This window comes from Dermacentor andersoni, chromosome 3 (genome assembly GCF_023375885.2).
Source record: "Dermacentor andersoni chromosome 3, qqDerAnde1_hic_scaffold, whole genome shotgun sequence".
NCBI classification, from domain to species: Eukaryota; Metazoa; Arthropoda; class Arachnida; order Ixodida; family Ixodidae; genus Dermacentor; species Dermacentor andersoni.
In genome coordinates, this window is record NC_092816.1 from 138,318,316 (window position 1) to 138,330,815 (window position 12,500).

At 42.4% G+C, this 12,500-nt stretch overlaps 1 protein-coding gene across 1 annotated transcript in view; it reads left to right on the plus strand.

Annotated features, from left to right (window-relative positions):
- LOC126525018 (phospholipid-transporting ATPase ABCA3-like) overlaps positions 1 to 12,500 on the plus strand; it is a 51,075-nt gene that overhangs the window by 853 nt on the left and 37,722 nt on the right. Inside the window, exon 2 of the mRNA XM_050173078.3 lies at positions 7,564 to 7,779. Coding sequence (XP_050029035.3) covers positions 7,564 to 7,779 — 216 coding nt within the window. The remainder of the gene's footprint in view (positions 1 to 7,563; positions 7,780 to 12,500) is intronic.

Sequence of the window (12,500 nt, forward strand, 5' to 3'; positions counted from 1 at the left end):
CATTAGCGAAGCAGTCGCGCCACACATCGCTCCGTTTACAACGGGCCGCACGAAACAGATCGCCCGCGCCAGCCAGTATACCGCGAAATGAAAACACGTGTGGAGCTGCGCTAAAAATTCACATTAGAGAGTATCGTAATCGTCGGTGATTTTTTTTTGCAGTTTGTAAACTAACGTGCATTGCAATATTTATATCTCACTTTAGAAATGGAAACAGAACGTTAAATTTACATTGAAGCAAATGCTTGAATGAGTTTATTCAAGCACTATTCAAGCGAAGCAAATCGTTTTTGCTGCCCTTTCGATCGCTTACACTCGCAAGATTTTTCGGAAAGCAATGATTGCGCATAATGCGTAAACTTAAGGTTTTACAAGATGCCCTTAAAAAGCTGACGCAACTCGTCGCACCTAGGGCATAGTGACCGCAGAACCATAACTGTATAACCGACATGTCGTGAAAGGCTAAACGAGGAAACGGTGTGAGCAAATACGGCAGCATTATCAGCAGCCGAATGTACTGTACTTGTCGAGATGCAAATCATGCGAGTGAGATGTAAGATTGATAACGAGTACGTGGATAATGAGCACGCTTACATTTAGCAGAAACACATTTTCTGAGGGAAAATCAAGCTCGAGGTCGTGGTTTCGATTACGGCCGCCGCGGCCCAATTTTGGTGTGGGCGAAATGCAGAAACGCTTCCGTACTTGGATTTAGGTGTACGTTAAGGAACTCCATATGTTCAAAATCATTGCGGAGTCGCCCACTGCAGCATGCCTGATAATCAGAGAATTGTTCCCACACGTAAATCTCCAGAATTTAGTATTTTCATTAAGTGAAAAGTAAAAGCAAGGCACGATGTACGACCTTTAAACACGGATAAGCTTCAGCGTCGTTACAGACATCTGTCCTAAAGTGCTCGGAATTCTTTATGCGTGTGAGCTTAGTATAGTGCCTAAATGTTTTTTCTGGAAAACATAGTTGTCTTACGTTTTGTTATGCAATTACCCATAGAGTAGCACAGCGATGTGATAAAAAGCAGCATAGCAATACATCTCACTAAAAGAAAAGTTTATTGGCGAAATATGTAGCTGTATCTTGAGTGAAACCACTGGAAGACAGCCTGGAAATAACCGAGATATACAAACGACTGTGAAGAAATACACAATGTCCTAACACAAATAGAAAACGGCTGCACTTGATGGCCAGAGGCCTATTAACACCACTAAAAGTTTTTATAATTTATTTATAAATACACCACAGGTGGACATTAAATGATGAGGGAGGAAGTGCAACAAAGCTACATAAAGCGCAAACAAGAACCGATTGACGTTGTTCATGACTATAAAAATTCTAGACTATACTTAACACACAACTTTACAAGAAGGTTGTGTACAAATTTTTGCGAAATGTTTCGCGACTAGTGATGGAGAGAAGGCTATCAGAAAGATTCTTCTAGAGTGCAATGGCTTGTGGCAACGCTGAGGAATTAAGAGCTTTGGTTCTACCAAACATTCGCTTGAGGCTGAGACGATTATGAAAACGCCTGGAAGTACGTAGTGGGGTCACAAGGAGTAATTTATGTTGCATTGGGCCGTGAATACATCTGCGTATCAGACATAACAATGTGATTGTTCTAAGGGTACATGATGCTCGAAGGGAGATGTCTGCTTTAATTCGAGTGACACTAGAGTACCGGTCGTAGTTAGATTAAATGAATCTGGCGGCTCTGGTCTTTACTGCTTCTAACATTGAAATTAGGTAATCTTGATGAGGGGACCAGATTGATGAAGTGAATTCAAACTGCGGACAGACGAAGGTTACATAAGCTAATTTTCGTGTACTAGCAGGTGAGTGACGTAGGTTTCGACGTAAATAACCCAGTGTTTGAGATGCTTTAGCGCATATGCTAGTGATATGGGTTTTCCATGAAAGATTAGACATGAGATTTAAGCCCAAATACTTATATTAGCCACTGGAGAGTTGTTTATTGAGTAGGAAAAGTTTGAATTTGATTGTTTACGAGAAAAGGAAACTATTTTGCACTTTGACGAGTTGAGGGTCATTATCCCATTTCGACACGAGGAATGGATTTGGTTAAGATTATTTTGAAAGCAGATGTGGTCATCAGCACTTTTAATAGCTTTATCTATAATGTAATCATCGGCAAATAGTCGCATGCAGAAGGAAATGTTAGGGGGTAAGTCATTAATGTAAATTAAAAAAAAGCAGAGCACTCAAAACACTGCCTTGTGGCACGTGAGAAGCCACATCAGAAAGAGAAGACGAAGAATTTGCTACTGTTAACAGCCTACAAAACGTCAAAAAATTTCGAAGCCAAGATAGCCTTTGTGAGTCAAGTCTAAGAGCAAATAATCTTTAAATGAGCCGAAAGTGAGCATCTCGTGAGAGGCATGCTAAATTAGCCTGTCACGAGATTACAAGTCACAACGTAGCTGCACCACTGAAGGATGGTCCTACTCAGGTTTCTGAAGGTATGCTTGTTAAACTCTATGGATGATGTCGCAGTAAACCTTCACTGACTGCTAAATATCTTGTTACAAATGGCGTCGTAGATTTAGAGCATGGACACTATGGGCAGTCAGGACTTACGCGATGCAAGACAAACAAATAAGCGAACAAGCAAACAAACAACTAAACAGGAAAGTAGTATTAAAGTTGATCAAGGTAAACAATAAGATTGCCCACTTCGGAAAGGCAATCCATGCGCCAATACCTTTCATGATAACGTACCAAATAAAACTGTGCATTAAATGAATAGCATGGGATAATAAGCACTAAAGTATTATTGATGCGCAAAAATACTGTTGCAGTAAAGCATACAAATTAAGCTGATAAATTCGATACCGCTTTGTTGTAGTGTTTACTGAATACAGTTGCAATAAGTTCACTACCCCAATAAGCAGGCAGGTGCCGACACCGTGTACAACAGAAGTATCAATCGTTATTTCTAACTGATCCCCATAAAGTTCAAGTTCGAAATAATATTTAAAGATTTGCACAGAATCCATATGGAATCAGGCCAACAATGTCAGTTGTATTAGGCTTGAGGTTTTCTAAAGCTCCTCGAAAACACAAAGAAAATGTTCATGTTAAGTATATTATGTTGGCTTGTGTGCGATTCGCCGTTGCTGAAGTTTCCACTGCCAGCCTGATCTTGTGGAGTCCAAGCAAAACACAATGTTAGCTCTAGACGTGCTTACTAGGACCACATTTCAGGTTCTACCAATGCGACTGTGATGGCGGCGTGCTATAGTGTAGCCCAACACTGCCCTGTGCAAAACTGTCCTGTATAGTCTGTATAATACAAGCTCTGCGGCTATGAAATTGTCAACCTGCCCTGAGGCCTGATTGCTTGGTTAGTGTAGTTAGTCGAGAAGCTTTGCTATATCACCCCGGGGGCGAGAGACGATGGTAGAAAAAACACAAAATTTTGAACAGCCGCAAATAGCTCAGGCGGATGTAAGGCGTTGCGCTGCTGAGCACGAAGTTGCGGGTTCGATCCTGCCGGCGGCGGCCTCATTTCGGTCGGGGCAGAATGCGAAATCCCCGCGTGCTGTACACTGGGTGCGCGTTAATGAACCCCAGGTGGGCAGAATTATTCCGGACTCCCTTACGGCGGCCTCAGAAGTTAACGTTTAATTTAGGAAAAAAAAAATTTTTCTCCGAGACTGGTGCAAGCACGTTAATATTATCCACAATTAAACAGTTTACATGTTGTACACATATGGCACTTCCCAATTTTGACGGTTGATTGCGCGACCCACTGCCACCATGTAACACGAGGGCTAAGGGCACCTCAAGCTGCCTCACTGCAGCTTTTATCTTAGCCCCCGCCATTGTATTTTTAGCAATGGAAAGAAAGAAAGAAATTTTACCGGCCTCTGTGTAAGGTTATTATTTTATGATGTCACTGCTCGTTTGTGACTTGACGCTCCACCGCTCGTGTATGTTATGCTTCTGTTCTCATCTCGCTTCCTACTTCCTTATTAAAAAAAATAGTTTCTCGCTACCACATTGAGCATAAAACACTGATTAGTACTCTGATTAGGTGGTTACGCAAAAGTGTTCCGTAAGCGGGAACTCGGACAGTCGAAATGGTTAAAGTTCGCTACACTTGTGTTTGCGATCCCGCCAAGCTATACAGCCATTTCTCAAACTAGTAATTCCGATTGCATGCATAACTTCGAAGCATGACACTTGTCACCATGCCGTTCACTGTGGCCCGAGAGGTCGCGAGTGGTCGTTGCGCTTGGATAAGCGGCGTTCACACAGGCGACTGAAAGAGCTCGCGCGACTAGGTTGGTGGAGATCTCGCTTTGGCCGAAAAGCGACCAATTTCTTGAAGTCGTTCACTGACTGGTTCTTCAGTTTCGCAACTGGATTCAAAAAGCTGCTGAACCAATTAGCGACGCGAGAGAAGCACATCAAAATACGCTGATAGTTCTTTTTTTTTTACGTGGCCATGTTTGTGCGAGTATATACCTGATCAGCAGCAACCGCACGAAATTTCGCCGTGTGGACGGGTAGGTCGTGGTCGCCAGTGCGAAAATGGGTCGCCGGACAGGCCGCCATTGGAATATGAACCTGGCAACGTTTAACGCTAGAACGTTATCTAGTGAGGCGAGTCTAGCAGTGCTATTGGAGGAATTAGAGGGCAGTAAATGGGATATAATAGGGCTCAGTGAAGTTAGGAGGCCAAAAGAAGCATATACAGTGCTAAAAAGCGGGCACGTCCTGTGCTACCGGGGCTTAGCGGAGAGACGGGAACTAGGAGTCGGATTCCTGATTAATAAGAACATAGCTGGTAACATACAGGAATTCTACAGCATTAACGAGAGGGTGGCAGGCCTTGTTGTGAAACTTAATAAGAGGTACAAAATGAAGGTTATACAGGTCTACGCCCCTACATCCAGTCATGATGACCAGGAAGTCGAAAGCTTCTATGAAGACGTAGAATCGGGGATGGGTAAAGTCAAAACAAAATACAGTATACTGATGGGCGACTTCAATGCCAAGGTAGGCAAGAAGCAGGCTGGAGACAAGGCAGGGGGGGAATATGGCATAGGCACTAGGAATAGCAGGGGAGAGTTATTAGTAGAGTTTGCGGAACAGAATAATATGCGGATAATGAATACCTTCTTCCGCAAGCGAGATAGCCGAAAATGGACGTGGAGGAGCCCGAACGGCGAAACTAGAAATGAAATCGACTTCATACTCTGCGCGAACCCTGGCATCATACAAGGTGTATTCGTGCTCGGCAAGGTGCGCTGCAGTGACCATAGGATGGTAAGAAGTCGAATTAGCCTAGACCTGAGGAGGGAATGGAAGAAACTGGTACATAAGAAGCCGATCAATGAGTTAGCGGTAAGAGGGAAAATAGAGGAATTCCAGATCAAGCTACAGAACAGGTATTCGGCTTCGACTCAGGAAGAGGACCTTAGTGTTGAAGCAATGAACGACAATCTTGTGGGCATCATTAAGGAGTCTGCAATAGAAGTCGGTGGTAACTCCGTTAGACAGGATACCAGTAAGCTATCGCAGGAGACGAAAGATCTGATCAAGAAACGCCAATGTATGAAAGCCTCTAACCCTACAGCTAGAATAGAACTGGCAGAACTTTCGAAGTTAAGCAACAAGCGTAAGACAAATGACATAAGGAAGTATAACATGGATAGAATTGAACATGCTCTCAGGAACGCAGGAAGCCTAAAAGCAGTGAAGAAGAAACTAGGTATTGGCAAGAATCAGATGTATGCGTTAAGAGACAAAGCTGGCAATATCCTTACTAATATGGTTGAGATAGTTCAAGTGGCTGAGGAGTTCTATAGAGATTTATACAGTACCAGTCACACCCACGACGATCATGGAAGAGAATAGTCTAGAGGAATTCGAAATCCCACAGGTAACACCGCAAGAAGTAAAGAAAGCCTTGGGAGCTATGCAAAGGGGGAAGGCAGCTGGGGAGGATCAGGTAACAGCAGATTTGTTGAAGGACGGTGGGCAGATTGTTCTAGAGAAACTAGCCACCCTGTATACGCAATGCCTCAGGACTTCGAGCGTACCGGAATCTTGGAAAAACGCTAACATAATCCTAATCCATAAGAAAGGGGACGCCAAAGACTTGAAAAATTATAGACCGATCAGTTTACTGTCCGTTGCCTACAAAGTATTAACTAAGGTAATTGCAAATAGAATCAGGAACACCTTAGACTTACGTCAACCAAAGGACCAGGCAGGATTCCGTAAAGGCTACTCAACAATAGACCATATTCACACTATCAATCAGATGATAGAAAAATGTGCGGAATATAACCAACCTTTATATATAGCTTTCATTGATTACGAGAAAGCGTTTGATTCAGTCGAAACCTCAGCAGTCATGGAGGCATTGCGGAATCAGAGTGTAGACGAGCCGTATGTAAAAATACTGAAAGATTTCTATAGCGGCTCCACAGCCATGGTAGTCCTTCATAAAGAAAGCAACAAAATCCCAATAAAGAAAGGCGTCAGGCAGGGAGATACGATCTCTCCGATGCTATTCACAGCGTGTTTACAGGAGGTATTCAGAGACCTGGATTGGGAAGAATTGGGGATAAGAGTTAATGGAGAATACCTTAGTAACTTGCGATTCGCTTATTGCCTTGCTTAGTAACTTAGGGGACCAACTGCAATGCATGCTCACTGACCTGGAGAGGCAAAGCCGAAGGGTGGGTCTAAAAATTAATCTGCAGAAAACTAAAGTAATGTTTAACAGTCTCGGAAGGGAACAGCAGTTTACAATAGGTAGTGAGGCACTGGAAGTGGTAAGGGAATACATCTACTTAGGACAAGTAGTGACTGCGGATCCGGATCATGAGACTGAAATAATCAGAAGAATAAGAATGGGCTGAGGTGCGTTTGGCAGGCATTCTCAGATCATGAACAGCAGGTTGCCATTATCCCTCAAGAGAAAAGTTTATAACAGCTGTGTCTTACCAGTACTCACGTACGGGGCAGAAACCTGGAGGCTTACGAAAAGGGTTCTACTTAAATTGAGGAAGACGCAACGAGCTATGGAAAGAAGAATGATAGGTGTAACGTTAAGGGATAAGAAAAGAGCAGATCGGGTGAGGGAACAAACGCGAGTTAATGATATCTTAGTTGAAATCAAGAAAAAGAAATGGGCATGGGCAGGACACGTAATGCGGAGGGAAGATAACCGATGGTCATTAAGAGTTACGGAATGGATTCCAAGGGAAGGAAAGCGTAGTAGAGGGCGGCAGAATGTTAGGTGGGCGGATGAGATTAAGAAGTTTGCAGGAACAACATGGCCACAATTAGTACATGACCGGGGTAGTTGGAGAAGTATGGGAGAGGCCTTTGCCCTGCAGTGGGCATAACCAGGCTGATGATGATGATGATGATGATGATGATGATGATGATGATGATGATGATGATGAACAGCTCCTCAGTAACCAGTCGCGGACCTTTACCAGTCGCCGGTAAGAATGCCACCTTAGTCCCAACGATTACCGCTTTCACGTCACACCGCGCCGGCGCAGATCGGAAGGCGTTCACAGACGAGTCCAGCCTGGTGAGCACCTGTTCTACCGTGTACTTCGCCGCGTGCGTGCACTTCGGCTACCACGTTGACGCGGGACTGACGTACACACTGCACTACTTCGAGAGCGACAACCCAGGAAAAAATGGCACGGACATTGGGTTCCGCTACCCCACGCAGTTCTACGACGGGCACGAGGCTGACAGCGAAATGTGGGGTGAGAACAGTAGGGAGTACCGTTCTTTCCTCAGCGTAGCGGCTGGCAACATTGCCGCCAAGATCATGAAAACGAAAAAAAAAAAGATTGAATGGCTTGGCAGTATTTATTGGTAAGAAGGCTTGTTCTTGAGTATCTGGTGCCTTTTTTACCTTTTAGTAATCTTCGCAATTTCCTTGATTTTGCTAAGATTACTCGATTTACGGAGATTGCTAAGTGGGCGGAAAACGCATGTGATATTAAAACACAAGCTCTTTACCTGTGAGCGTAAAAGTAAAATATTTCTCTAGTCTTGAGGTAAGTTACTTGTAAAGTAGGCACAAGACTAAGTTTTTTTTTTAAAAGAAGGCGGCAACTTTAACTATCACGTTATATCAACGAAGCCGCGCCACATTGTTGAAAAATTGGTGTATATCCATCATAGGTATAATTTGGTCGGATTACTTCTGCGCAACATTTCGCTCTAGTAAATATAATTTACTTTTACGACATCTTAGACACCAGAGTTCGAGCTCACATACCGACCTAGGCGTCGTCCAGGCTGTGTGCAGTATGAAATTAGGAGAAGTCAGGAACAATACTAAATAGCTCACGAAAGACAGTATTCGCGTTCACCGCTTAATGTACAACGTCCTTCGGTCGATCATTAATTTATTTTATTTTTATTTCATAATACTCCTAAAGGCCCCCGAAGGGGTATTACATAGGGGGAACGGATAGATGAAAGAATGCGAGCTTTGCGCGTTACGAAAAATAAAAACTAAAATGCACAAAAGTTGTAGAAATGTTTTACAAAAAACACAAAAGTTATACAAAGGTAGGATGTCTAGCAAACTACACAAATAGATTAGTCAAGTGAAAACCAGATAGAAAATACAAAACTGTCTGAGAAAACAAATTAAGGGTATTAAATAGGCACAATGTAAAAGAAGTAAAACGAGGTGTTGCTCTTAAGTGCGTCAGTTGTCACCCTAACAAATTAATGAGATATGAATACACTTGTACAATATACACGCAGAACGGTAAAACAAATGATCAAAACAATATATACACTGAACAACGTATGAAGAAACGTTAAAACAGTACATGGTGGATATTTACACGTAACTATTGCGTAAAAGTTCCTGAAAGGTTGCGAAACCGGTTTGAGTAGCAATGTGGGATGGTAGGTTATTCCGTGCAACAATTGTTCGGGGAACGAAGGAGTTAGCATATTTAGCTTAGAGACAACTTATGCGTTTTATCTTGAAGATATGGTCTGTGCGTGGAAAGAAGGCTGTCGCTGGTTCGAAGATACGGTGAAGGTGCAGATGATGATAAAGTTTGTGCAGCAGCGAGAGGCGGGCAATTCTGCGGCGATGAGATAAGTCGTCAAGCTCAGCGCGAGCTTTTAGTGCTGATATGCTAGTATAGGGTGAATAATCAGAAAAAATGAAACGGGCCGCGCGGTTTTGCAGTGATACGATTTCTTGGGTGATATATGTTTGACAAGGATCCCAGATAGCTGGTGCACACTCGATTTTTGGGCGTAATAATGTGATGTATGCTAGTCTGCGTGGTTTAGCTGGAGCATGCTTAAGGTTGGGTTTGAGGAGGCCTAATGAGCGGTTAGCTGATGCCAACGTCAGGCGGATGTGATGATGCCGCGTTAGATCAGACTGTAAGTGAACACCAAGGTACTTATATGAAGTTGTAAGTTCAATTATGCTGTTATATATTACGTACGATGTTGGAATACGGTGGTTGCGCCTAGTAAATGATAACTTCATTTTAGCTGTATTAAGAGTCATCAACCAAGTTGAACACAATGTGTTAATAGCGTTAAGATCGGTTTGAAGAATATCTTTGTCATTGTCGCATGAAATTAATCGATATATTACGCAGTCATCGGCAAAAAGTCTGATGTGGGAAGACACACAATTAGGCAGGTGAATAATATAGATTAAAAGAAGTAAAGGGCCAAGAACGCTGCCCTGCGGAACACCGGAGGTTACTTTGGTAGAAGAGGAATCACTGTTGTTAACGGACGCGTATTGTACTCTGGATGAAAGGAAATCCTTAATCCATCCAATAACGGTTGGGTGTATTTTAAGGTTCATCAGCTTCAGTACTAGTCTATCGTGAGCAACGCGATCGAAAGCTTGACCCGCCGTGGTTGCTCAGTGGCTATGGTGTTAGGCTGCTGAGCACAAGGTCGCGGGAACGAATGCCGGCCACGGCGGCCGCATTTCGATGGGGGCGAAATGTGAAAACACCCGTGTACTTAGATTTAGGTGCACGTTAAAGAACCCCAGGTGGTCGAAATTTCCGGAGTCCCCCACTACGGCGTGCCTCATAATCAGAAAGTGGTTTTGGCACGTAGAACCCCATAATTTAATTTAATCGAAAGCTTTTGAGATATCCAGGAAGATAGCATCAACTTGAAACCCTAGGTCTAGGTATGAATGCAAGTCATGTAAAAAGCCGGCTAACTGTGTTTCGCATGAATAACCACGACGAAAGCCATGTTGGTAATCAACAATAATTTTGTGGTCGCCTAAGTAGTTAATGATTTCAGTATACAAGATGTGTTGAAGTAATTGACAAATAATACTAGTAAAGGAGATGGGGCGGTAATTTAATGGGTGAGTTAGGTCTCCGGACTTAAAAATGGGTATGACTTTTGCCACTTTCCAGTCGTGCGGAATAGTGTTAGTTGATAAAGACTGCGAGAAGAGTGCACGCAATATAGGTGATAAACTAGGTGACAAATGTTTTAACACTTTATTATTATTGCCAGTGTGATCAGATGCGGAAGAAACTTTAAGTTTATTTATTAAAGAAAAAATAGCTGCTTCGCCAACAATTATTTCTGGCATTGATATGTTAATGAGATTGTCAAGGGATGGTGATGATGTGGTGTCTTCCTGTGTAAATACAGATGAAAATGCGCTGTTCAATAAATCTGCACATTCCGATCATGCATAGCCTTATTTATTTATTTATTTAAAAATACCTCTACCTTTATCAATATTGGGGTTCTTGCAGGGAGTTTTCGCAATAAAGCAGAAAAAGAAATCACAATGTTGGGCAGAGAGTTGAAGAATACAATTGAGGCATAACAACAGTTTAAAGCAGTACAATATATGAAAATAAAGAAACGGTTATCTTGAAAATATAAATACTAAACTAGCAAGCGCGCAGTAACAGGGTAAAACGAACATTTGGAACCAAAGCAATGTGTAGAAGAACATACAGGCAATAACGATTGCAAAAGAGCTCAGTTGAAGCGAGAGGCAAAATAAGCCGGTACTTTCTAAAGCTACAATCGAACGCATATATAGCGTAGTGCTTGGCTCCTTCAAAATCGTCTTTATAAAGGTTACTTCGTTGTAAAAGTCGCGCATCACACAGCTCACACTAGAATCGCGGCTGCACGATTCCTTCGTTATACAGGTCATTTCGTTGCAGAGAAGCTCGACTGTACATTCTTTAAGCAGTGGGTACCCGTCGGTTATTGTTCTAGAAAAGACGAATACTTAAAACAATTAATGTCATGAAAGGGTGTGATCATCAAGTCATGTCGTTGTCGAGCGACGTATAAGCTTGTAATATTGCATATATCTTATGCTTCCCCATGCCGAATATAATGACGCCTGCGAACAGCTTCTTGGCGATGCAGAATATAAAAATGCGAAATAAAAGCAGCAGTTTTTCAATAAACGACTAAATCTCGCAACATCTTTTTTGCTGTAACTCAATGGAAGCACACTGCTCGAACAAAAGACAGCAGATCTGTGCAACCTCGCAGAATTACAATCAAATTTCGAGCGAAGTTGTTTCTTTCGACTAGTTGCAGTAAGAGTTCCAGTTGCCTGCAATTGTGTCACATACTTTGAAACATTGCCCATAGATGAATGCCCTTCTGCATACTAAATACTAGTAATGTGATCAAACTTCCAATAACAACTTCTGATTCTGATTCTGATTGCCACGTGTAAGACATTACCCGCACATGAGGCATTTCAGAACTGTGAAGAAATTTTCGCAAGGGCAGTAATCCGTCCACACACATTTTAGTTCGCGAGACCATTCCCCATAGTGTACCTCTCCCCCTGAGAAACGAGGAACATGAGAAACATTGCAAATAATGGAATGATGACAGTACGGAATGCTTGAATGAGCGACCTTGTAGGAAAGATCTAATTAACCTATACAGAGTAAATAGTTATCGCTGATCAATAGCAACGTTCTTCATGCTTCAACGAAATATGAACACCCTGCCATTCATAGTATCCGTATGAGACCAGGTAAAACCAACTAATGCTTTGTAATTAGCATAAAACTTGACAGAAAATGAGAGTTGACTAAATATTTTCAGAGCAGATTACCGTGCATGTCTCAAACTATCGAAACAAGTCACTCGTAAAGTGGCTTTCCTTTCTTCAAAATATCAAATCTCTACCGATTTCGGTCCTCTCAGGAAACCGGAGAAACTTTTGAAGCGTTTAGTATAACGCCTTTAAACAGGCCGAGAACTAAGCTTTAGCAATTTTCGTTTAATGCCTAGACGACAGACACGTAAATATTTGCCCGCATATCGCTCCTCGCAATCCTCCCTGTTTCTCAAGATATAAACTTCGTGTGTGATCAAAGCTTCTTTTTCTTTCTGTTTTTTTTTTTTTCTGAAAACAGCGAGAACTGGCATGTAACGTTTTCGAACCCTTCTATTCACTTTCGTT